This window comes from Lineus longissimus, chromosome 3 (assembly GCF_910592395.1).
Source record: "Lineus longissimus chromosome 3, tnLinLong1.2, whole genome shotgun sequence".
Classification (NCBI taxonomy): domain Eukaryota; kingdom Metazoa; phylum Nemertea; class Pilidiophora; order Heteronemertea; family Lineidae; genus Lineus; species Lineus longissimus.
The window spans coordinates 25,707,063-25,733,529 of NC_088310.1; the positions used below are offsets into that span (position 1 = coordinate 25,707,063).

The 26,467-nt window shown below is 43.9% G+C and overlaps 1 protein-coding gene and 1 long non-coding RNA gene across 5 annotated transcripts in view; one reads left to right on the top strand and one right to left on the bottom strand.

Annotated features, from left to right (window-relative positions):
- Nucleotides 1-26,467, top strand: part of LOC135484381 (protein PALS1-like) — an 84,092-nt gene that overhangs the window by 27,613 nt on the left and 30,012 nt on the right. For all 4 annotated transcript variants that reach the window (XM_064765779.1, XM_064765780.1, XM_064765781.1 and 1 more), the window contains exon 2: nt 25,538-25,647. In XM_064765779.1, coding sequence (XP_064621849.1) covers nt 25,538-25,647 — 110 coding nt within the window. The remainder of the gene's footprint in view (nt 1-25,537; nt 25,648-26,467) is intronic.
- On the bottom strand, nt 21,376-23,229 carry LOC135485194 (uncharacterized). The gene is made up of 4 exons (XR_010446532.1): nt 23,176-23,229; nt 22,394-22,505; nt 21,951-22,038; nt 21,376-21,647 (listed from the first exon to the last, which is right to left on the bottom strand). It is a non-coding gene; the product is annotated as an uncharacterized LOC135485194 (long non-coding RNA).

Sequence of the window (26,467 nt, forward strand, 5' to 3'; positions counted from 1 at the left end):
ACCAAAAGATGGTGAGATCTTCGGAATAAGTCCCGGGATGCCGTATTAAGTTTTCAGTGTCAGTGCTAGAAGGTGGAAGGTTGTTTCAAATAATGTATTTATTGGCTCAACATAGCGCCATTTTATCATTTAGATACGCTTGTGACGGACTTGATGGTCACTACCTTCCGCACTGTCGACAACTTAAACGGCGTGGTAATTTGTATCCTTTTATTTTTAGATGGTTACTACTTTCTGGAAACGAACACGGAAAAACACTGTTTTTTTTTACTTTTCTCGGACAAAACCGGAGGAATCACGGAAGAATGTGCCGTTTCTTAGACATCGGTCATGTCGCTAGTCACCCGTGATCGTGGCCTCCATGACGGGACTGCCTGTCATTGCTTGCATATTGGCTCAGCTACCTCCGTCAGCGCGACCTGGGGCAAAGAACAGTTGATGCGCTGATATTTTGTCCGGGGCCTCATCCTGTCTCGAGGTATTTGCATTCATCTTTGATCTCCTGACAACAATGCTTTCTTAGCCGTTGTTTTAGTGAGCAGGTTCAGGGTCTGGTTTTCCGGGAATGAATGACCCTACGATGCGCTCATTAGAGACCAACAGAGTCATCCCAATGCCCCCGGGTGCTAATCCACAACGGTCGCTGCGGTACATCCGAAACTCCGTCGTTCGAGTGGTACCTAATACATGCATCTATACATGTAGCATGACTTAGAGCGAGTCTGGGTGCCGGCAATACATTATTGTAATCAATATAGTAGGGATGCCATATGTTCCTCCTCCCTGATGTCACTTTGTTAATCAACCATGCAGGTTCCCTTGGGCCATGCTTCCAAATATTGATTCATCTCGATCGCCACTTCTGGCAGTCAAAAGTCCATGCTGTTATAGACATCTGATCCTCCCTCCTTGTGTCATACTTTGTTAATTAACCGGGTTCCCTTGGTCTGAGCTCTCAAATATTGATCGATCTGAATCGCCACTTCTGGCAATCAGCAGATCCTGTTGGCTTAGTTGGACTTCCTTGCCATTCTCGGAGAGATTCCGTCGGCGGAGGGATCAGGAGATATGCAAGGAGATACCGTCATAGATACCTGCCTGACGAGATATCATCATCGGCCTAATGGACTTGGCTGACAAATTGACAAGACTAGAACAAACGTGGGGGCGAATTCTGCTATGTGATTGTCAATATTGTAGACAGTTTACTCGTATAGGGCATTCGTGAAAATATGTTGAAAGAATTACTCAGGGTAACATGGGAAATGGAACGCAACACAAAGTATCAACATGAAGATGTTGTTGGATACATAGTGGGGATGATTTGCACATGGTAACCACGGGGGCAGTGCATTGAGGAGTCGTTTCTTCTTGATTGCGTTTCTCCACGCACCCACTGACATTTTCCGTCACAGGCAAGGGCAACGACAGAAGTGCTCCATCGACATTTTTTTAATATCAATTTTTCAATGTTCAGAATAAGATAATGAGATGCCCGGTGAATTGCGTTGAATTGCCTCTCTTTCAACTGCAACTTGAAAAAGTAATCAAAATAATTTTTTTAATGATATTGATCGGAATTCACTCCATTAATCCCGGTGTAAAACACATATGCACTCTCCAGGATTAAATCACAAACTTGATCGATTGCCTGATTCGTTAGACCACAAATCTTTGAAGGTCAAAGGTTAAATGGAAATGATAGGAGACGATTCCGGAAATGATGTTTTCTGTCATGTATAGCTTAGTTACATGTATCAGTCTGGTTAGGTTTTTTAGTGTCGTCCTGTTCAATCCAATAATTTGATACTCCGTTAAGCTTGCAGCACGCTGGCTGGGAACTCAGACGTCCAAAGGAGTTCGACTGAACACCTTTCCCCGCCAGAATAGGATTGGCAGCTCCAGTCTCAAAGAGATGTATTTTAGACTCCTACCGTGAGGAGGCAATTGTGATTGCCTTTTTATTGCCTCATCATTACCTCACCTATACCAACTACCTTCCAAGTGTCTCTCTGTTACCATTTAATCCCCCCACCCCCTGGAATGAGGGCAACGTTTAGGCAAGATACATTTCCATTGTTTCCACTCTGTCTAATCCAAATTCGATAACGTTACCACTTAATTTCACAAAGAACACCCACGTATTTACATTGTACGTTTCTTATAAAGCTGCTCACTTCCAGTTGCACACCAAGAAATGCATCCGGTTATTTCATTAATAAACGCTCGAGGGCCAAAGTAAATCTTATTTCATCCGAGAAAAACTCGAGATTGCCGACATGGCCAATCTGCTTCCGATGAGTTAGCAAGCGAAGGCAAGTCGCCACTCTGTCTCCAGTATCCGAAACGTATCTGTAGACAAACTAAACATTGGTTGAGTAAACCGATGGCAGATTAATGAAGGATGTTTAAAGGCGATGAGCTTCTTTGGTGAGAGAAGAAGCCTTGGCCGAGTCAACTCAGGACAGATTGATGAAGGGTGTTTAAAAGGAGAGGAGCTCTGGTAAAGAAGCTACTTTGGAGACAGAAGTCACCTTGGTCGAGTACACTAAGGGTAGCTTAATGAAGGATGATTGGGAGAAGGTTTTACTCGGCTAGAAGCTTCTTTGGAGAAGTCACCTCGGCTTAGAAAACCTTGGGTCGATTGATGAAAGCTGTTTGAGAGAAGAGGTGCTCTGCTAAAGAAGTTCCGAATGCGATCTCGGAGTGTGCCCCGTCCAGTCTTTGGGACTAAACTGTTTTTCTATGCGTCCCTTGTCTCTGTTTAGTCCATTTTCTTGTGCATTTCCAAGAATTATATAGTCGTTCTCACACAAACTGACTTCGACTGTTTAGACTATTCGGATAAATACTTTGAAGATAGAAATGCTGAGAAAGTATGTCTTGTGGCAACGTATCATTAATCCTAATTAAGAAATGTGTCTGATTCCTTGGGGCACTTGTAATGGTAATGGCGTATATCGGATAAGACAGCAAATGATCTCCGCGACGAGTAGTATACATGTACCATGTAGCGCAAAATTGCCTCCCAAACTAACCACAAATTACTTAGACAATTGGCAACCAGATGGTCAATGTTACAAGTCTCCGAACTGATATCAGCTTTCACATCTTGAAGCGAAACTTGGTATTACCACAGCTGAATAATCACGTCATAATGGCCTAACCTGTTCCAGAGATTATTAAAACGAAACGATTCCATTTTTTCCATAGAATGTACCATAAATCATAATCGAGATCGATCAAAGTTTCACGCCAATCGATTTGTGAGGGAAAAAGTAGTCCGCCCTCAGGTTTATCACTAACAGGATCAACATTTAAAGTTGAATTGACAAGTTAATTTGGTCGCTTGTCATTTAAAGAAGAGTCGTTATGATTTCGAGCTAATCAATAGCGTCACGGCTCTTAGCTCAATCTAAGATCAGGATTTGATTTAAGGCAGAATGCGCTGATTGCGATGCCTTCATCTTGACACTTTATTACTTTGCTCACCCGGGCATTGGGTCTGTAATGGTCATGTAAAGATTTGTAGATATTCAGCATTTTAAGTAAGCTTGATGACTGTGTAACCAAGAATAACTTCTATACGTTTTCCAATCGAATACAGTTCTGAACAGGTCTGGCAACGAACCTGCCCCAAAATTGACAAACATCCAACGCCTTGAGGAGAACCATAAATGCCTTCATTAATACCTTCCACCCTCGGTAACGGGTAATATCCAAGTCAACCCATGTTGCATATACTAATGACGGTGTCATAGCCTACCCTTGGGGGCAGAGGCACCTTGCTCGCACCGGGTTTCGTCAATTAGCAAGTCGTAACTGGTTGAGGAGGAATTCCGACTTCCGCAATTGGCTATTTCGTCGTGTTCCCTGGAATGACGGGGCGAATATGTTGTTCTAACTTTGTTGGCTGCAGGGAGACAGTAACACCTACATGTACGTTGGTTATCATCGTCCTCGTTGGGTAATCACAGACATTTTTTTTTTCAAAGAAATTCACTCTCTTTACGTAACTTGACTAAGGAAATGTTGAGTCGCCCACGTGTGGCGCGGAGGAAAAAAAGCAAGGAGTCTCTTTTGAGAGTGATACGCGTCATGTGGTGCTTATACTGGAGCAGGCCTGGCCCATGATGCTGACCTATACTGTATTTGACTAGCAGTGTTACTGCTGATTTGACGTATAATAGTGCTTTACATTTCGACTTCATTTGGATCGATGACTTCTGTCGAAACACGGTTACTCTGTCAATTCATGTACGAAGAATTTTGAAATAATTTTCGTGTTTTTGGGTTTAAAATGGTTGAATACGAGAATCAGCCAAGTTTTGCATCACTGAAAAATGTCTGCTTCGACATTGTGTTCTTATAAGAGTCAACAATCAAACGCGATGCTGTATAAACTCAATCAGACAAAGTAATGTAATTAGGCATTTCAATGAACACTCCTTGTGAAGTTCAGAAAGTAAAATTATGCAATTTTCCGATCAAAACGGCATCTTCTATGATAGCACTAAAGGATAAATTAGATCTGACGGATGTGATATTATGGCTGCATTGATCGCGAAATCAAAGTTGTTTGAAGTCAGTCGTGAAGGGTAACTGACAATGACGACTTTTCGAAGCCATGCGCGACACCCCAATGCATACCCAATAATCCTTCATCAATCTTCACAACTGAAGTCATCTAATGAGATTACTTTGAAATAATGCCCCAATTCAATTGGGTTTGAATTATCTCGTAACCAAATTTGTTTCGGTGTAACCACTTGTCGCAGAAAGCAGAGAATGACGGCAGTGCATGTACGGTACATATATTTTGACATCAAAACGTACATTTTCGTACATGTTGTCTTTCTCGCAACCTTCTTCTTCTTCTTCTTCGCGTTCGCTCTGCCTCTGGAGGGGTCATTCTCCTGGGAGTATTTCCCCTCCAAGGCGGGATGAGCGGTAATGCGTGCCACTACGGTTTAGCGCCAATTGGGTTTATTGGCCTAGTGACTCCGACTTCGGCTTCGTGGCACAAGTTGAGGAGGGGTAGTCCACCACAAGCTACAGTCCACTTGGATGGGGTCTTTTACTTGCTCTGGAATAGACACCAGATACAAGGAACCTCGGTTTTACGTCTCATGCGAAGGACGGAGCAATCGAGGTAAATCAACTTGCTCAGGGTTGAAAGCAGACAGACCGGTGCGGGAATCGAACCCACGATCTTCGGATTGTGAGTCTGAAGCCCTAACCACTCGGCCATGCTGCCCCTCGTAACCTGACTCTCATTGTGTCATATACTTTCTTCATTAAACATTATAAACTAGAATCGTTGAGATGTAAAAAACTTTGGTGGTGAAGAATCTTCCTCGGCCTCGCCGAGATGCGACCCTCCGCTAACATGAAGCAGCTCAACGGCCCTTGGATCTCCTTGGTTGGAGTGTGCATGAGCTGTTATTCCGTCCGGAGAGAGAACCTTGAGGCGGACGATTCCATTTTCAAACCATAACTTTAATTTTTTATCATAAATTGGCAATGAAAGACTCGGATTTGCTCAATTTGCTAAGGCATCCTTGATATGCTGCAATGACACACTCGCATCAAGCGCGGATCCAGCATTTCCCAACATTTCGCCAAAGAATTCAGCGGGGTCTCTGACCTCTGCTCATAAAAGAGTTGCGAAAAACAAAGCTGACCTTTGTTGCTGCGACAGGTTAATTGGTGTAATTGACCGTAACACGTACTCTCCTCTTCCTTTCTTGCCCACATAAAGGTAAAGCCGCCGGACCCTTTTTTTCATGCCAATAAAAGCATTTTTATCATATTGTTGTGCCATCTTTATTATGTCCCATATGGCCTCAGGTGACAAGATGAAACAATAACTAAATCCCACTGAATTGTTCCTCGAGTAATCGCTCGGAAAAGGTTTAACCAGCTGCCAATATGAGACGACACAGCCATTGGAATATTCATGTGGTTGGAGTTATGTTTTTGCGGGTACATGCATTTTATTTGGACGTCTAGTATTTTGAAGAAAATCTTCAACGGTTAGAATGCTGGACTTTTGATCTGGTGGTGACGGGTTCATGTTTTGTATCGGCGGTGGTAATGCATTTCTTCCTTTTGTTTGGTGAACATTATACGAATAGTCAGGATGTTTCCTGTCTTGTTTGCAATGACCAATATCCCCTGTAACGTTATGACCTTTCGGATCGCTCCTTCTCCGAGTAGTTCGTGCAAGAAAAGAAGGCGTTCTACAGGTAGAATATTGGTCATACTGTTTGGTCGTTGGCGACATCAAGTTTTCCGATGGTCGTATCGACATGTTGCGGCTTTGGCATTTGTATCGATTTTCTTAGCAATTATTGCCTCGGTCTTATATCAGTGAAACCAGAGTTATACAGACCATTTCCATGGCACCGACACGGCTTTTTGTTTTCCTTCCTCAAAACAAGAATAGCACTGCATATGGCATCAGCACCTTCGTGTCGTGAAGGCTTAACCTTTGAAGATATCTAACAGGCAAACATAAGCTTGGAGAATACAGAGGCGGATTCGGTTCGTTTTCAGGAATATCGTAAGAAAAATGTTTTGTCAGAGTTGATGTAATGTTTACCGCAGAGGAAATACAAATTTGTGATGACAGCTTTTTTAGTATATAAACGACCTAATATTCTGAAAAATATAGGCAATATTTCACCATTCTGTGAATCAGTGAAAAATGAGTGACTTTATATAACTTCTCTACTGAAGTCGTGGTGATAATAAATCTCATACAACAGCACAAGAGGGATTTTCAGAAGAAAACACCGCGGAAAGCAGATATTCGGGAACCTGGCAGCCGCTCTCTCCTTCTTGTTTTTCACATGGCAATGACACCTGTGCGGGGCTGCACCTTTGAAAAGGAACATTCAGTATCGGGTGTTCCTGTCTGCGGTCGCATTTTTCCCGGGTCGCCGAAACGTCGCCTAACCTGGCGATATTGCGGGAGAGATTGTTTACTAAGAAAGAACCTTATAAATAAATGGTGCTAGCTGTACCGCTTGCGGCAAGCTAGTTTCTGATGGCAATGAATTATCCAGTATTTGAATCTCTAGCAAATTCAACACCTTAAAATCTCTTTTACAAAAACATTTTTACTTGTGCAGGTGATTTGACTGTTTGAGCTACCTGCTTTATTTATGCACAGCAAAGGTCTTTGCCATTTCTGATCAGCTTTTGATGTTTCATTTATGACATGTGCCTGCAACTCTGTAATTCATGGAATTGAATAAAGCTATTATAATACGGTGAATAGGTGCTGAGACGGCTTTATGAAAAATGTGTATATAATGTGACGTTTCTTGAGTCATCAAGAATCTTGACATGTGTCGTGGTCTTTTGGTCATATCTGTATCTTTATCTGTATCATATTTCCACCAAAGAGCAGAAAGTTTCCAATTGGCTAATGTTAAGCAATTAAATCAAGAATAACAAATCATTAAGCAACTATGCTGTCTCGGCGAACATGAGTGAGATTCCATCAACACCAACGAGCATTTGATAGAGATATCTCACAATTGCTTGATGAAATAGTCATCTCTCATGGCATGAAGCCGTTTCGAGAAGATACAACTCTTACTAGAACATTACACAAAGTGCTCAAACAAAGGTAAGCCGATTAAAAAGTATTGGTTGCGTATAAGATGTCAAGGTGATGACACACCCTTCCTGTCTTTGCCTAGAAATCTTGGTATCTTGGTACCCAAGCTGAATGTAACACGATCTTGTGTAAGTATCTCTTTTAGTACTCCTCATCCATAACCACAGTGAGAGTTAATGAGACGGCAGGTGCTGCATCTGTCGAAGAAAAGCTCATTACGCCAGCAACAATTTTTTAGGTTGTCGAATTAATGTTCTTTCTAAAGTGCATCGGGTCTCTACAGGCGTGGTCCACAGCATAAATAGCCTCATATGGACTACAAGTATGGAGTATGAATTATCCAGAAACCTGACTGTGCCAATTTCGGAAGTTGTGTCTGAGGCCATTCCCTGGGTCCACTGCCTGAGCCTATGTTCATTGGTAAAATTATCGTAATACGAATAAACTCTTTCACATTTCGTTTAATAGTTTTCATATCCAGTATACCTGCGGTCGTACTTCCGTTGGTGACAGTTGTTTGCCAACGACAATATCTCTAATAAACTCAATACCAGCGTCTCGCGGGCTCCCACAACCTGTTCGTATTATTGCATTTTCCCAAGCATCTCACATTCTGGTGTTGTATCACAACATGACAGCATTTACTATTCTGTCTGTAGCTGGAGGCTGGCAAACCATCGATCAACACTTGACGACAGGAGACTCATACTCAACTGTCAGGACGTCTGTAGCAGACGACCGGAGAATGTCGGGTGTCATTGGTGAGGTGTCTTCACTATCAATGGAACTGCTTTACGTTTGTGTACATGATGTTTGTATCAGGCAGATGATTGTCTTGACAGACATGAAGGAAGATGCACTTTGGTAGAACGCATTCTCCGTTAGAAGTAGTTGATTGGCAATCATTCATGCATTGGTTCATTTCCATGTCCATCAAAGTGACTCATCATTATATACCAACTGGTCTTGTAAGGGGGAGGAACGGGGACTGTCCGTAGGCGCCGACAGATCTTATGTCAACGAAGAATAAGGCATAGGTGATCCAATTTTTCTTTCTGGAATGGGTACGAAGTTTAACGAGTGATTGTCTCATTTTATAAAACTAGTTTCTATCAAAGCTTTCTTTCAGTTTCTGTCTTGATAATGCATACCCACAAATGAGTACTTTATATAAATGTCCTTCCCACAGTTTGCTATAGCCACAGGTCTACCATTCAGTGCGTCTATACAGTGGTATACTTCTCTCTCCTTTTTAGGATTGGTGCACAGCAAAGTTGAAAGACTGCTATTTTGCCGAAAGCATTTTGTATTTCATGATACTCAACTGTAAATACTTTTAGAATAGCGGAGTACTGTTAACTGATAAACATCGGAGCCTGAGTGATAAGCAAGAGAAAACATCAAATTCATTGCCTGAATGTTTCACTGGATGCGAGAGACTTACATGTGAATCCTATCGGTAATCTACTTGAAATTAGACTAACCCAAGGGGATACGCAGTATTGAAGAAAGGCATTGCATATATTTCCATCACTGTCAGATTTAGAAGGTTTCTTGTTACCGGTACATACCGTTTTCATATTCGCCGTCTTGTTCGTCTTAGGGCTTCATTTGGTGGACACCTTCCCATTGCCTGAGCTTTGGTACATGCACGACCCTCTAGGAGGTCACAGTGCATCCCCTACAGGATAAACCTTTTTTCTTGTACCCACAGGTTTAATGGTCAGGAAAAATTACTTTAACGTTGTTGGAAACTAAAATGGCCATAGCGTCGTACTATCGCAGGTGCTATCGGCTAGTCCGACCTCGGGTGCACTCAAGGGAGGAAAGGTGCGTAAACATCCGTACCGTGGCGTCAAATTTGACTCGTGTATACGTATTTCGAAATGTTATCATCGCTCTTTTTCTTCATGTATCTTTGACATTTTCTTTATCATGAGTCTTAATCATGATATTCTCGTCTTGTTCACCTAAAGGCAGCTGTATTGTCCTTCAGGATATCCTGCGTGAATAATTCATGTGATAGCCACCCGCCTGTGCTGCCACTTGTTGTATTTATGCACTAGTAACATAGTGTTTCGATAGAACGGCTCGTTGGTCTAGTGGTAAGATTCTCGCTTACGCTGCGAGAGGACGAGGGTTCGACTCTCGTGCAAGACTTTTTTTGATAAGCTGGCCAAACGTCTGTGCTGCCACTTGTTGTATGCACTAGTAACAAAAAGTGCGGATAGAACGGCTCGGTGGTCTAGTGGTACGATTTTCGCTTAGGCTGCGAGAGGTCTAGGGTTTGACTCTCGTGCAAGACTTTCTTTGATAAGCTGGCCAAACGTCTGTGCTGCCACATGTTGTATCAATTTTTACACTACGGGGCGGGATTTGGGGAGGTAATTGTGGCTTGTTCCCCAATCTCCCTAGATGCAATCAATCTTCCAATGAAGAGTACTCTTTTCCCACGTTTTTATTGAATCAGAAAGAAAACTAGCTCCCCACGAGGGTTCCCCACGAAATCGATGTATCGCCGCAAGATTAGATATACATTTAAAATATCCAATAATTGGTTAAGGTCCCTGGCGATTCTGCCAAAATTGCTCATACTGATACTTGTCAGTCCCTGGGGACGCCGAGGGAAGGTCACGGGATGCTGACACTGATACTACTTGTCCCTGTGGACGCTGGGGGATCACGGAATAGATTCCCTCATCGACCTCATATGAATAATAGGCCAATTACAAGGGTCCAAGAAAGAAATAATTCGACCCTTATGATACCACTGGTGGAATTTATCTGCAGATTCGATTAAACCATCTTGATATTGCGTATCATCCCATAAGCCAAAGCATTTGCAACTCACAACATCAGGAAATTGCGATTTCATATCTTCGCATCTTCGCCTTAATCTTAAAGCCCTGGTAATTGTTCGGCATTGTAATCCTTCCTGAAAAATACCCATCTATTGCCTGTCATTAAACTACTCCACTCACTAATACCGGAGGGGTACGATTCTGATATCGTATGACACTGATATTTGCCATCAGATTTCAAACCAGACAGGTATAATGATGACTGCTGCGATTTCCAGTTACGCTCCACGCCGCAATTATATCACGCTGTGAGAGTAAAAACGTTTTCCCGTTTGCTTATTTTCATGTAATGTAAAAAAAACTCCGGTGAACCTTTTAAAATATTGCTCTATAATCCGAGGTGATATTCCAAGATCATTGTTTTTTCTTCATGCCACGTGACTCCCAAACATTCCATCAGTCATGCGGCCTTGTATCGTATAGCGGGAGTTCGTTCCATGTTCAACATAGAATTTGCCGTGTTTTTCTTCCGCCACCGATGCCATACGGTAGAACATTACATGTTCGTCTCCTTTAAACAACACAGTTCTAACTACTGATTTGCCGTGTCATCCAAAAGCTTCGCGAAGCAACAACCAATAATGGAAGCCTAAATTCCTCTTCAGCCAGTTATACATCGATAATTGACTACTTTTCAACCCTGTGCTAGCAAGGTGGGTCTGTACCCAAAGGGTGGGCTATAGTATCATCATTAGTACATGCTACTGGGGTTGGCTAGGATATTACCCGTTGCCCGGGGATGGAAGGAATTATGATACGACTAACGTTAAACGAGGGCATTTGAGGGTTGTCTCCCCCAGGCACTTCCTGTGCCACATCTGTGTCAATTATTACGAGTAGTTCGTCACCAATCTTAATCAAGATGTCCAGATATAAAAAATTTCAAGTGTCGGATTTTCATTTCTGGTCACTTATATCATTTTATAACAATTCTATCAATTCAACCTTATCTTCCCGCATTTTCCACCTGGCAGTACGGATCGCGGAGTGGTCATGAAAATGTTGTTTTCTCAAAGATTAGAGGCTACGTGACCCTGAAACAGCTGTTAGTTGGTGTTTAGCTGAATGCTCGAGCATTCTTCGTCACAGCTCGGTCCACCATTCTTCCTCACAGTTCTGCTCAGTTCCCTTGCACCACAGTTCTTCCTCACAGATCTGCTCAGTTTCCGTGCGCCACAGTTCTTCCTCACAGTTCTGCTCAGTTCCCTTGCGCCACAGTTCTTCCTCACAGTTCTGCTCAGTTCCCTTGCGCCACAGTTCCTCCTCACAGTTCTGCTCAGTTTCCGTGCGCCACAGTTCTTCCTCACAGTTCTGCTCAGTTCCCTTGCACCACAGTTCTTCCTCACAGTTCTGCTCAGTTCCCTTGCGCCACAGTTCTTCCTCACAGTTCTGCTCAGTTCCCTCAGTCCACCATTCTTCCTCACAGTTCTGCTCAGTTCCCTTGCGCCACAATTCTTCCTCACAGTTCTGCTCAGTTCCCTCAGTCCATCATTCTGCCTCACAGTTCTGCTCAGTTCCCTTGCGCCACAGTTCTTCCTCACTGATCTGCTCAGTTCCCTCAGTCCACCATTCGTCCTCACAGTTCTGCTCAGTTCCCTTGCGCCACAGTTCTTCCTCACAGATCTGCTCAGTTCCCTCAGTCCACCATTCTTCCTCACAGTTCTTCTCAGTTCCCTTGCACCACAGTTCTTCCTCACAGTTCTGCTCAGTTCCCTTGCACCACAGTTCTTCCTCACAGTTCTGCTCACTTCCCTAGCGCCACAGTTCTTCCTCACAGTTCTGCTCAGTTCCCTTGCGCCACAGTTCTTCCTCAAAGTTCTGCTCAGTTCCCTCAGTCCACCATTCTTCCTCACAGTTCTGTTCAGTTCCCTTGCGCCACAGTTCTTCCTCAAAGTTCTGCTCAGTTCCCTCAGTCCATCATTCTGCCTCACAGTTCTGCTCAGTTCCCTTGCGCCACAGTTCTTCCTCACTGATCTGCTCAGTTCCCTCAGTCCACCATTCTTCCTCACAGTTCTGTTCAGTTCCCTTGCGCCACAGTTCTTCCTCAAAGTTCTGCTCAGTTCCCTCAGTCCATCATTCTGCCTCACAGTTCTGCTCAGTTCCCTTGCGCCACAGTTCTTCCTCACAGTTCTGCTCAGTTCCCTTGCGCCACAGTTCTTCCTCACAGATCTGCTCAGTTCCCTCAGTCCACCATTCTTCCTCACAGTTCTTCTCAGTTCCCTTGCACCACAGTTCTTCCTCACAGTTCTGCTCAGTTCCCTGAGTCCACCATTCTTCCTCACAGTTCTGCTCAGTTCCCTTGCACCACAGTTCTTCCTCACAGTTCTGCTCAGTTCCCTTGCGCCACAATTCTTCCTCACAGATCTGCTCAGTTCCCTTGCACCACAGTTCTTCCTCACAGTTCTGCTCAGTTTCCTTGCGCCACAATTCTTCCTCACAGTTCTGCTCAGTTCCCTTGCACCACAGTTCTTCCTCACAGTTCTGCTCAGTTCCCTTGCACCACAGTTCTTCCTCACAGTTCTGCTCAGTTCCCTTGCACCACAGTTCTTCCTCACAGTTTTGCTCAGTTTCCTTGCGCCACAATTCTTCCTCACAGTTCTGCTCAGTTCCCTCAGTCCATCATTCTTCCTCACAGTTCTGCTCAGTTCCCTCAGTCCATCATTCTTCCTCACAGTTCTGCTTAGTTCCCTCAGTCCACCATTCTTCCTCACAGTTCTGCTTAGTTCCCTCAGTCCACCATTCTTCCTCACAGTTCTGCTCAGTTCCCTCAGTCCACCATTCTTCCTCACAGTTCTGCTCAGTTCCCTCAGTCCATCATTCTTCCTCACAGTTCTGCTCAGTTCCCTTGCGCCACAGTTCTTCCTCACAGTTCTGCTCAGTTTCCTCAGTCCACCATTCTTCCTCACAGTTCTGCTCAGTTCCCTCAGTCCATCATTCTGCCTCACAGTTCTGCTCAGTTCCCTTGCGCCACAGTTCTTCCTCACTGATCTGCTCAGTTCCCTCAGTCCACCATTCGACCTCACAGTTCTGCTCAGTTCCCTTGCGCCACAATTCTTCCTCACTGATCTGCTCAGTTTCCTCAGTCCACCATTCTTCCTCACAGTTCTGCTTAGTTTCCTCAGTCCATCATTCTTCCTCACAGTTCTGCTCAGTTTCCTCAGTCCATCATTCTTCCTCACAGTTCTGCTCAGTTTCCTCCCTTAGCAGTTCCAGCAATCGCTGGCCTGACAGAGCCAATGCCCTGATGAGTAAAGTTACGTGATCATAAAGTCAATGTCAGATATCTCAATCAGAGTATTTAGTATGAAATCAACTGAACCGAAAGTTGAGATTCTATTGATAATCTCGCTATCATTATGGCTCTCCTATGACAAGCGACCAAATTAACTTGTCAATTCAACTTTAAAGCCAATCCCATTGGTGATAATTCTGATGACGAACTACTTTTGAAGTAAATTGATGTTGGCGCGTAATAGGATGGCTATCAATATTTCGATTTCACGGTTTTTTTCCATTGCACAGTCCATGGACGAGGTTTATTGACGTGGTTCGTTGGTCTACTGCGATATTTTGCCGAAACAAATCCTGTACGCATGCGCGTACTGTTGAACCTGATCACATTGTCGTAGCGATATACCCTTCAAAGAGCGTAATTAAATGGCTGCTACGATGGAAAGGCATTCCCAGTTCATTTCTATAATTGCGCCTGCAAATGATATATGCTACCAAACTTGTCTTTGATCATAAATGTATGTGCCCTAGCAAAATAACATTCTGCCCTCCTAAGAGGTTGTTGCCATTTGCCCAAGTGTGTGTATCTTGTTGGCGGGCGCTGATGAGTTGCGCACCAACTTGCGGCTCGACGTATTACAGCTTTGATCTTTAGTATCATTCACAAATATGAAGAGTGGCTTTCACGCTACCGCAGAGGACAAGTGATAGAAGTAATAACCAAGTTATCGTTATTACGTTTACCGGGTTGTTGATTGCATTATTGAGATAAATATTTGTCCTCTGGATTATCACCATAACCAATCATCTTAGGTTGACTGTTTCATTCGCGAACTAGATATCATTATATGCCTTGTTCTACCTTTAACCTATTGAGTAAGTACCGGATTACGTCTGGATCACTTGATAGTCTTTCTATCTTGCTAATTACCAGATGAATTTGAGACACAGCTAAAACACGTTCCCTTACTAATTAGCTCTACAACTAATTACTGCTCTTGACGTTGTGAAGAGTCCTTTGAGACATGATCGCTATAGAGAGTCAAGCGTATGAAGGTTTGCCGCTTTGACACAAGATCCCTCGAGCCTTGAATTTACAGTCATCTCTATGGGACAAAGCTCTGACTTGCTCCCGCTAATAAGTGGTTTCTATTAAGTCAATTGCTTCCTGGGTTTCCTTGGTGAACCTTAACCGGAGAGCAGCCAAGGTCCCTTAGACTAACACCCTGGAATACCAGAGTCAGTCGTATGCTCCTCCCCTCGCACACGTTAATGAGTAAACTCTGTCGTTAGTGCCGAGTGTTGGCGTGAAGTGCAGGATTGTTAGAGAATGGACGAACGGTCATGTAATGATGGTAAGCATGATACACATCCTGTAAGATTGGAGGCACTCCAAAGTACTAGCAACCAATGATGGTACTTCGAGCCATCTGGGAAGGTCTCTGGTGTTTAGTCAAGCCCAGTCCTTCAAGTCATTTATCCATATTTGCTTTGGTTATACTCTAACGTTACATGCCCTGAAAGATATTCTGCTTACGTTCCCTTAGATCTCTTGCTTTCCTTGACGGCATTCACATGTACCATGAAAAAAACCACCATGTCGCTTACAAACTTAAGTTATTCGTGACAGTAAACATAATCTCCCGAAGCTTCTACCATCATTCCCATTTAACCTTTGACCTTAAAAGACCAGCGATCCAACCAATCAGGCTATCGATCAAGTTTTAATCCATTGCCTGATGATTTAATCCTAAAGCACGCATATTTGTTTTACATCGGGATTAATTCAGTGAATTCCGATCAACATCTTGAGAAGCAAGATTTGATTACTTTTTTTAATGAGACAGCGTTAACGCTTGCAATATACCGTCGAAATATAAGACTAATTAAAGTATAATCAACACTTTTAATCTCTTATTGTCTCATTTCGAACAATGACAATGGGATGAACGTCGAATTACTTTCATCTGTAATCGTACATTGTAAGTTCCAAGAGGTCATTCTGATGTGTACATTAAAAACCCCAGGGTGTTTCAGTTAAAGAAATGGAAACTTTCTTTTCTGTGTACTGTTTCCAAAATCGGCAAGTGGCCCTGTGCTAATCTCCCCTCATAGAATGCAACAACAGTTCTGTGTTACTTGGAATGCTCTTCATAGTAACCGAGTAAATTTACCAACATAATTTCGACCAATGTCCTAACTGCCCACGACCTTTACAGAGTTGCCGCAACTTTAGGCAATGAAAGCTTGCCCATTATAAGAATTGACATCGAAGTATCCCGGCAAGTCCATCGCTTGGCAGGTCATAGACGAGGACTTGGGGCCTGACGGTATGTCCTTGCCTATCTTTTGATCTTAGTGGAATCTGTAATGCGAGAATGGGAAGTCTGATAACCAGCTGAGCCAACATGATGCTGACTGCCAGAAGTGGCGATCGACACCAATCAATACTTGTGAACACGGACCAAGAGAAGCCAGTTGATTAACAAGCGACATCGGAGACGAGGACATGTGACCTCTTACCATGGTACAATATATTACCATCGTCATGACTCGCCTCAGGTCTTGCTTAGTGTTTAGGTACATGTAACTCTGGTTCAAGGAAGCTTCGGAAGTTGGTGGTTGTTGGTGGATAAACGCCCAATATTAACTGGAGACTTTGACTGAAGAGAAGAGTTGATCGCGAATTGCCATGTAATGGTTACGACTGTAGCAGTCAGTCAAAGGTGTTTCCCAAATTCTGGGAAATTCTTCGAAATCACCTATTGATGAACAAACACAGTTCTTTCAGATTCTTGCTCTTTAGCGGGTAGTGCCAGCCATTAATCACAATAATGCAGGTGATGATGACAGGTCTGCCATACCTCTGTTTGGCACACGGTGAGTTATGTTATATCCATGCTCTTCGTCATTGAGTAGGTGCTGTCAGTTCCAAATAAATAATTGATATTGCTCAACCAGACGCAAACATAAAACACGATGGTACATTGTAAGGCGCCTGCTGATATTATAAATCTAAAGATAATGCCAATACATGTACATATTTCTCTGGCAAAGATGACGAGGCTGTTTTTCCTTTGGCAGTAATCGTGATCCCGATCAAACACGATTGTTGCGAATGGAAACCATAGGTTTGCTGCACTTTTCTCTCTCTTTGATTCCCACACGGCTTCTGTACTTGATCATGTTTCAACAGCTAAAAGGGGCCTTTCATTTGGTACGGTGGTGCCCAACACGGCAGTAGAAATGGTCTCTAAATCCGTTCGGACAATCACGACTCCATCAAGCAGTGTCCGAGAATATTTACATAGGCTACTTGGGAAAGAAGACAATCATATCTAAGGATATGAAAGAACTTCCAACATGGATCCTGAAAAAAGAAGCACTTTTTGGCAGTACAAGAAGATCTTGCTCTATATACTCATTGGTTGCACCATGTTTTCCCGGAAGTATGTTACCTGAGAACTGTCATCCTGCAACTGGTCCTCTTTATGACTGTAGTTTTTATCTCTGGTGGTGGTCAATCCTTTCCGACCGGATCCCCCATTCTATCTAGCCATGGTTTTTGTGGTGAGATTTTTTATTGTCAATTGATTATCGACGTGACATTCCTACAGCACAGTCTAAAGAAGGAAAAGAAGTGTGGCGAGAGAAAAACGCGAATGATGAGTGAAATGACAGATGCTTGTTTGGCCTTGGATTAGCCCTATATCTTCCCATAACTACCGTATAGGGCCTATACAGTGTGCGAATTCTCTCGCAATCACCATGACCATGTCAACAGCCATTAACATCAGAGGTCACACCGAGACTGATGGGGAGAGTTATGGTCCCTCTGATGGCCTCTCACACGCCTTGGTGATGCATCACTCAAACTGATCAATACAGTATTAGCTTGTTGAAGAAAGCGTTGTTTTCTCCAGAATATAGTGCCATTAATGTCATGTCGGTAACGTTAGCTATTCACCATGGGAGTTATGTTCGGTATGCTACTTGCATCTTTACAAGGTTAATGTCAAATTGGCCTCAACAAATCATATACATGTACATTTGTATAAGTCGCGAAAGGTTTAAGCCCTTCTCATGTATTTATCTTTTCCTTCACCAAACCAAGAAAGTTTAATTCAGCGGATTGCGACAAGCTCTTCAGCGGCGGGAAAGACGAGATCCAGGGGGTCGTGGTTGGTGTGAGGTGATAGCTATAGGGGGAATCCTGGACTTACATGCCATACCAGTCGCTACAATAATCAGCACGGATATTTCCCAGACTCGTCCTTCTCCATCTATAAATGTGAAATGAAACAGCGCCGCAATTTATCGTTTGCGACTATACGATGCTAGAAACCAGCAGGCGATAAGGCCTGATCTTGCTATAGCGTCGGCTTCTAGGAGATGTGTCTATATGGTCGGGGCTCTGGTGAACTCACTCTGTCGATACTGTTTGGCGCAGTATCGGCTGGTCAAAGAGGACTTCTGTCCCTGATCAGTATCAAGTGTCACGACCTGGTGGGACACCCAGACGCCAATACGCCAAGCGCATACGGTGTCGCCATCTGTGACCATGAGGAGTAGAACCAGGCCGAATCAGTCCTGGCTGCTCCACCGTGTTGACAACATGATGAGAGTGATGAGACAGTCGCAGCCAGGCCGCATCAATCTTCGCCGCACTGCCTAGTTGTTAATATGGCGAGAGAGATGAGACAATCACAGCCAGGCCAAATCAGTCTCGGCTGCTCTGCCAAGTTGTCTACATGGTGAAAGAGATGAGAGACAGTCACAGCCAGGCCAAATCAGTCTTGGATGCTCTGCCAAGTTGTCTATATGGTGAGAGAGATGAGACAGTCACAGCCAGGCGGCATCAGTCTTCGCCGCACTGCCTAGTTGTTAATATGGTGAGAGAGATGAGACAGTCACAGCCAGGCCAAATTAGTCTTGGCTGCTCTGCCAAGTTGTCAACATGGTGAGAGAGATGAGGAAGTCACAGCCAGGCCGAATCAGTCCTGGGTGCTCCACCGTGTTGACAACATGATGAGAGAGATGAGATAGTCACAGCCACAGTACTTCGATCGTTTCTCCTCCGCACGTGCTAGGACGTGTCTGTCGGAGCTGACAGCTATCTCGATGATCAGGACCTCCTTTTCCTTCTCATAGAAGACGAGCATGTCGGGGTGCCGGTGTTTTATAGCCGGGCCCGTGGGGACTAGCGAGTCCCAGAGCAATCTCAGCTTCTTTCCAGAGTACGAGTGGTCATTGGAACCGGCTTCTCAAGACCACATACCGATGGTATCCATCAATATGTGTCTCCTTGACTGATGTAAACAGTACCGGTACCATTATATGGGGCATGCAATGGGAGGATAGGTCATGCCCCAGACATCAACAATCGGTGATCCTCAATATTGGTCACCATGGCATGCATGCATGCATATCTTAGAATAAATTAACTATGTTGCATATACATGGCTGTAGAGCAAAATAGTCAAAATTAGCAAAGATATGCACATGTCACTGTGCTACGAGTATTTGGTCAGCAGGCGTTCGTCTATTACGCGATCACGACCACTTCAAAACGTTGAACAGATAAACGAAAGTTTGATACCTAACTAATTTCTGAAAGATCAATATTTTGGTTTTGCTAATGTGCCTTCACTAATATGTTCTTTCGTTTTCATCTCAAGAAATATCAACCTGAAAGTGATCTTGATTTTATCGATAGATACCTATTACACCAATTAATATTCTTATGTAAGAGTTTTTTTAATATATTTGTCATAACAATTTTACAATACCCAAAATATGGGTCATACCAGCGGACCACAGGCCTAGTCTACATATAGGCCCCTACTATAAATCAGATACTTGGTCGTGGTCACTTGGACAGATTACCACTCGGAAGAGATTGTCCCCATGTTTATTAGAAATGTCTTTAGGACCGACTGACTGATGAGACTGCTCATATGATTACTGGAGATGTCTCTTGGACAAATTTCTCTTCGAGTAATTTCTAATTGAGGAGCCAGCACAATTAAATACTCCATTGGCATGTGTGATGTTATCATCAGTATCTTTGTCACAATTCTGTATCCACTTTCATCTCGGTTGTGTTGGCATTTGTTTCAGGTATCGCACATTCCCAGAAACCCAATATTCTGTTGATTGTTGTGGATGATTTGAGACCAGCTATTGGCTGCTAGTGCTACGGCTAAAAATCAAACGAGGACTGACAACGAATTTGAGGGCTTCTTTCCAAAATTACACTGTAGACAAATTGATCAAGTAAAGTATTTTTATGTAGATATTGACGTCATTTTGGTGGCACGTTTAAGATGACTGTGGTCCCAAGTAGTACTCAAGTTGTACTTAAAGAGTTGTCAGGTAGATATTGTGTACTGCCAGTCTCGTGAGATCAGATAACCAGCTGGCAGAGGTTGGTTGTTCCATTGTCCGTCCTTGTGAGATGATTACCACGGTACAACCAAATCAGTTGTCTTGTACAGCTAAATGACCATTTGAAGTTGTGTCAATGACTTCCCAACCTGACCAGATAACCAGCTGGCAGATGTTGGTTGTTCCATTTTCCGTCCTTGTGAGATGATTACCACGGTACAACCAAATCAGTTGTCTTGTATCACAGTGTAATGTTGTCTTGTACAGCTAAAGGACCCTTTGAAGGTTGTGTCAATGTCTTCCCAACCTGACCAGATATCCAGCTGGAAGAGGTTGGTTGTTACGTAGGCTGTCCTGTCGTCTCCAAAGTTCATTAGCGGTAACCTTAGTGTAATTTTTAGGTTGTGTCAAGGTCTTCCCAACCTGACCAGATAACCAGCTGGCAGAGGGTAGTTGTTTGGCGTCAGAGTTTTTATGTTGTGTCAAGGCCTTCACAATCTGAATAGATAAGCAGCTGGCAGAGGTTGATTGTTTCCACATCCCACAGACCATGCAGACAGAAAGATATTGGGATTTCACCAATCGCAATTGCCGTTGCCTGTACCATGACAGAAGACGGACAATAGTGCAATGGGCTTCATGATTTTGCTTGGGTTGGGGAGTTTCTGGGCTGATAAGGGCAGACATACATTGGGTCAGGTCAAGTATTGGGGTTGAGAAAGTGTTAGGTGTTGGTGTAGGGGGCCTACCCTAAGGATAAAATAATGTGTCTCAATTTCACCATGGCAATCTGACAGCACTTCACCATAGTGAATTGGGACGGTGAAATATTTTACCATGGTGAGCATGGTAAATTCTACATTCATGGTGAGCATGGTAAACTTTGAATTCACCATGGTGAACGCTGCATTCACCATGGTGAGCATGGTCAACTCCGATTTTACCATGGTGAATCTAAGATTTTTTTCTAAAGGGTCATCTCCATCCAAACCAATTCACCGACTTAACGTTGCCCTCTTTTAAGGCAACAAAATAATGAAAACAGATGCAAAGACAGGAGACTAAAGACGGAATACAATGTACAGAACACAGCCTTGTTATTCACGAAACATAGACTCTCGTCGACAACAAACAGTCAACAGAATTTTGGCAGGATTTTTCAAAATAACAATGATGTGAAGTGAAAAAATACAATAAAATATAGCAATAAAAGTAAGTCACTCTATTGCAAATTACTTCCCACTAACGAGTTGAGGTGAGCCCACAAGTTGCTCGACAATCAAAATGGATTGATACGACGAACACCAGAGTTCAAAGGCGAGAAAGGATTCACTTTTTGCCCACATCAACGCATCATTCATTGAAATCGCTGTTGATCGAGGAGCGACACGTGGCCATCGGAGTGACTAGGGAGATGAGAGCTGGCGATTCAGTCCATGCCTGTTCGAACAGGCCACCATTCCTCTCCTACACTGCTTTGGAGTCTTTGGTAAACTTGGATGAGATCATCAGTGGGTGGCGACTTCTTCCTAGATTTTCTGAAGACAGAAAATAGAATTCAATTCAATACAGTACATGATTGTGGCAGAGCAAGGGACAAGGATGTGCCGTGACAAGATCGAAGAGCAAGACCAGCGTGAATCTACACGACACACTATGGACTAGTGGCTCAGATTCTCAACTAGAGGTCAAGAGGTCCCTGGTTCGAATCCTACAGTCGGTGAGAGACTCAGGCAGGTCTCTTAGACACTTGCCTCACTACCCAGATGTATAAATGGGTTCTGGCGCTGGGCATATGGACAAATGGGACAGCATTTTTTCCTTCTTTTTTTCTTACCAACAGGATTGTGTGCAGCCCAGGCTTCAATCTCTTCATCTATCTGGGCCCTCGACGATGGCACCTTTGGTCCTTCCTTTTCCAACAAGTGTCTGAAACAGTGAAAACAAAAACACAGTGGAAATCATTGACCGCGTTGTAGGTTAGACACTGCTGCTCAAATGATTTGAAATATTCTCCTCACAACTCAAAGAAGAAAACCTAGGTGGCTTTTTCGTTATGCATTAGTAAACATCGTCTCTCAGACACTTGGGAAACGCATCCGAGAGCATCTCAGTTTCAAAATTTTCCTGCTGGAGACCCCCAGACCTCCCTTCGTGGGTGAGCGCCTACTGCGCTTTCATGTGATTGTGAGGGCGAGCCCTCACCATATTCAGGCTTCGCCCTCAACGGGGCCCCCTCTATCCAGCTTTGCTGGATCCACTCCCTTATTTGATGGTGACCTACCATGTGGTCCAGTCACCAGTCAGACAAGGATCCCCTTTTGCGATTTGTTGCTACTTCTGGCTATACCGAGGCTACTTTTTGCTGGGTCACTGGATGTACCAAGTCATGCCCACTGAAACGACGAGTGATCATATCAACATTGTTGTGGCGATACTCTACATCATCCCTTCGCAATTCCCACAGCCCGTGATCACTGTTCACTAAAAGATTTGAGAAACAAGTCGTCACAATTCCGTTGGCGTCATATGCAATTTGAATTGCAGCAGACGTCGCGGTTTAACATAAGTTGTGTACCGGTGCTACCGAATACGCTGCATGACACAAGGGCCTTAACATCACAGTAGAAAAGAATCATATTGAATTTGGCTAAATCACAGGGCTCAGCCAGGCCTCTGAATCTGATATCATGATGGGGGGCGGGCGAGGGGGTTGGTCCAGAAGCGGCTGGCAGCGGACATTTGTCTTGACTCTTGCTTAGCGCTGCTACAGCTTAAAGTGCTGTGGTACAGTCTAGAAGCAGTGTCATCATTGGCGAAATGGACCAAAGTTTGTGAGGGGCTGAGTTTCGTCCAAAAATAGATCTGTTTACACACTACGGTAATGGCGTATTGCAGGTACACGTCAACGGGTCATTGATTGTCGGACGTCAGTTCGCCAAGAAAACCAAAGGAATCGAAGGATTCATTGAACTCATCAACACATCATTAGTTTTCAGTGAAGTGCAACTGTATTCCTAGGTAAATCACTTTGGTATATAGAGAGTAAGATTACAATTAACTCACGCTAAAGTTTGAGTTCCGGGGAGGTAGCGTTGTCAGTACGTTGGTTTAGGGGCGCAATAACCTAGCTTATAGCAAGCAATTAGTACACTAAGATTTCAGTGATTAACATAATAGTTGCAAGTATTTGGCATTTTAGACTCATATTTCGTGCTATAATAACTACGTTGTAAACATAATGCTCAAAATTGATTCATGAAAAAGTTGTTAGGGCAATATCAAGCAAGCGGTAATGGAAAAAAGTGTAATTCCATTAACTGAATATTGTTTTTAGACACTATAACATTTTAGGCCTACTTTTCCGTAAACCACGAGAACAATGTATGTGAAAAAAACAACACATATAAGTGAGGCGCCGAGTATACAGTAATTGTAAGGTAAAGAAAAGCTCGGTCTCTAAAGTCTGGAGGTCCGGAGTCCGTAACCGTGACGGTCACGAGAGTGGCTTGTCCTTACGGATAGATCGAGAGGGCGGTTTGGGGTTCCGCCGACGGTGCTCGCATGCATTGGTCGTATCCCCGAAACCTTTACAACGCGAACAAATCTGGTGGCATCCATGACGGTATAGGAATTGACGGTGAAGTTACAAAAAATCTGGTGGCATCCAATGACGGTATAGGAATTGACGGTGAAGGATCTCGTGGCATATCGGATGCGCATCCGAAGACGGTAAGGGAATTGACGGTGAAGGATCTCGTGGCATATCGGATGCGCATCCGATGACGGTAAAGAAATTGACGGTAAAGGATCTCGTGGCATATCGGATGCGCATCCGAAGACGGTAAGGGAATTGACGGTGAAGGATCTCGTGGCATATCGGATCCGAAGACGGTAAGGGAATTGACGGTGAAGGATCTCGTGGCATATCGGATGCGCATCCGAAGACGGTAAGGGAATTGACGGTAAAGGATCTCGTGGCATATCGGATGCGCATCCGATGACGGTTTTATATACATATATATATATTATATAAATTTTAGTTTTACACTATCATGTAAGTGCAAGCTCTAGTGAGCTCACACAACTGTTTGACAGTCCTGGCTCCTCCATCGTGCTGACAACATGATGAGAGAGATGAGACAGTCACAGCCAGGCAAAAAAAGTCTTGGCTGCTCTGCCAAGTTGTCAACATGGTGAGAGAGATGAGGATGTCACAGCCAGGCCGAATCAGTCCTGGCTGCTCCACCGTGTTGACAACATGATGCGTGTGATGAGACAGTCACAGCCAGGCCGCATCAATCTTCGCCGCACTGCCTAGTTGTTAATAAGGCGAGAGAGATGAGACAGTCAGAGCCAGGCCGAATCAGTTCTGGCTGCTCCACCGTGTTGACAATAATTATGGTGAAAGAGATGAGACAGTCACAGCCAGGCCGAATCAGTCCTGGCTGCTCCACCGTGCTGACAACATGATGAGAGAGGTGAGGAAGTCACAGCCAGGCCGAATCAATCCTGGCTGCTCCACCGTACTGAGAACATGATGCGAGTGATGAGACAGTCACAGCCAGGCCACATCAATCTTCGCCGCACTGTCTAGTTGTTAATATGGCGAGAGAGATGAGACAGTCACAGCCAGGCCGAATCAGTTCTGGCTGCTCCACCGTGTTGACAATAATTATGGTGAGAGAGATGAGACAGTCACAGCCAGGCCAAATCAGTCTTGGCTGCTCTGCCAAGTTGTCAACATGGTGAGAGATATGAGGAAGTCCCAATACTGTCACACCCTGCAAGGATTGTCCCTGTTAGCAGAGACGCTCAGGTGGTTCCCGCCGGTGTGACAGCTTTGATTCAGTCGGCACCATGGGACCGGGTTCTACTACCAAACAGGCCGTCTGTCATCGATACTCTGCATGTCACATCCAGACGCCGCCAGAGAGCAGACTATGCAGATCGGCCGTCTATCGTCGCCATCTGTGAATATGAGTAGAAGAGAGACGCTTCTCCCAGTGGAGACGTTTTATGTGCGTACTATGTAGTATAGCTGGCCAACGGCAGGGGCGCTAGGAGCGGGCTTAGGACACAATTAAATCTGCGTTGCTGCCCATGCTGTCATCCGTCGTAGAGGAATCGAAGATTGCCCGATTGTTTCCGATCATTACCGACGATATGTGCCGATGCCGGTGATGATGTCGACGCTGTTTCGTGCCGTCATCCCCAAAGGGGAATCGGAGATGGCCCGCCTGCATTTCGACTATGTAGTACTTTGAAATGAAATGAAAATGAAAATGAAAAATCAAGGGAAGACATTTAACTTTCAGAACTTTAATAGTAAAAGCTACATAATTGTATGACTGTCCGTATAGTATCGCCATCTGAGAAGGTAGCTTGCACTACTTCCATCTTATCTTGGTTGTCTTCTATCTCTTAGGGTCGCCAGCAGACAGAGCAGATCTCCAGGTCGGCGATGAGATTCTGGAAGTAAATGGGCGGAGAATAGATGGGACAAGCCATGCGGATATAATATCGCACATTCATAAGGTAAGAATAAAATCGCTCTTTTAAAATAAATAGGAATTTGTCGTTTTTTAACTTACTTTACAGAATCAGTGTAATGTGCGTTAAAAACAACCTAGAGTGCGGTGCGACGTTTACATGTATTGGTTCAGAAATATATCAGGCAATGTCTTCGATCAGCTGGAGTGCGCCTCTACAGGTTGTTATACGGAAATGTACGAATAGGTGATATTGCAGCTGAGGAACATGCGAAATTACTCTTAATGCCGGGAAAACGCGTTGCGCATATTTGGTATTTAGTAAATTTCGATTTTGTTTGAGGGAGGTTGCTTGATGTAAAACGGCCTAAGTCGCATTTGTTTGATTTAGGCATAAGGTAAATCTGCCTAAGTCCCCAGCTTGACTTAAGCAGTTATTCCATTGACCTTCCTACAGCGTTATGAGGATGGGACGCGCCGGGTCGAGGGCGTTGTCAGTTGGAATCGATCACTTATAATGTGTTAGTTCGGCTATATATCAGTATTTGTTAATACGTAATATGATGTTGAGTGAATATATCATTCGTTCCATCAGGCCACTGAATGCATCGATTCTCTTTAGAACAGCAAACTAATAATATTGACTGCTTCCTGCGACAGCTGGCTGCCTTAACAGCTTGCGGTGACAGACGTAATGCCTACCTAACAGAGCCTCTCAGAAGGATGCCTTATTGCGTATGGTCGTAAAAAATGATGTATAGGCCTGTACATAACTCTAATGTTTACTTAGGCGTTATAACGTGAAGATGGAATAATTGATTAAAGAACTGATGTAACTTTTTAATCGTCGGAAAAACCTGCCCCAC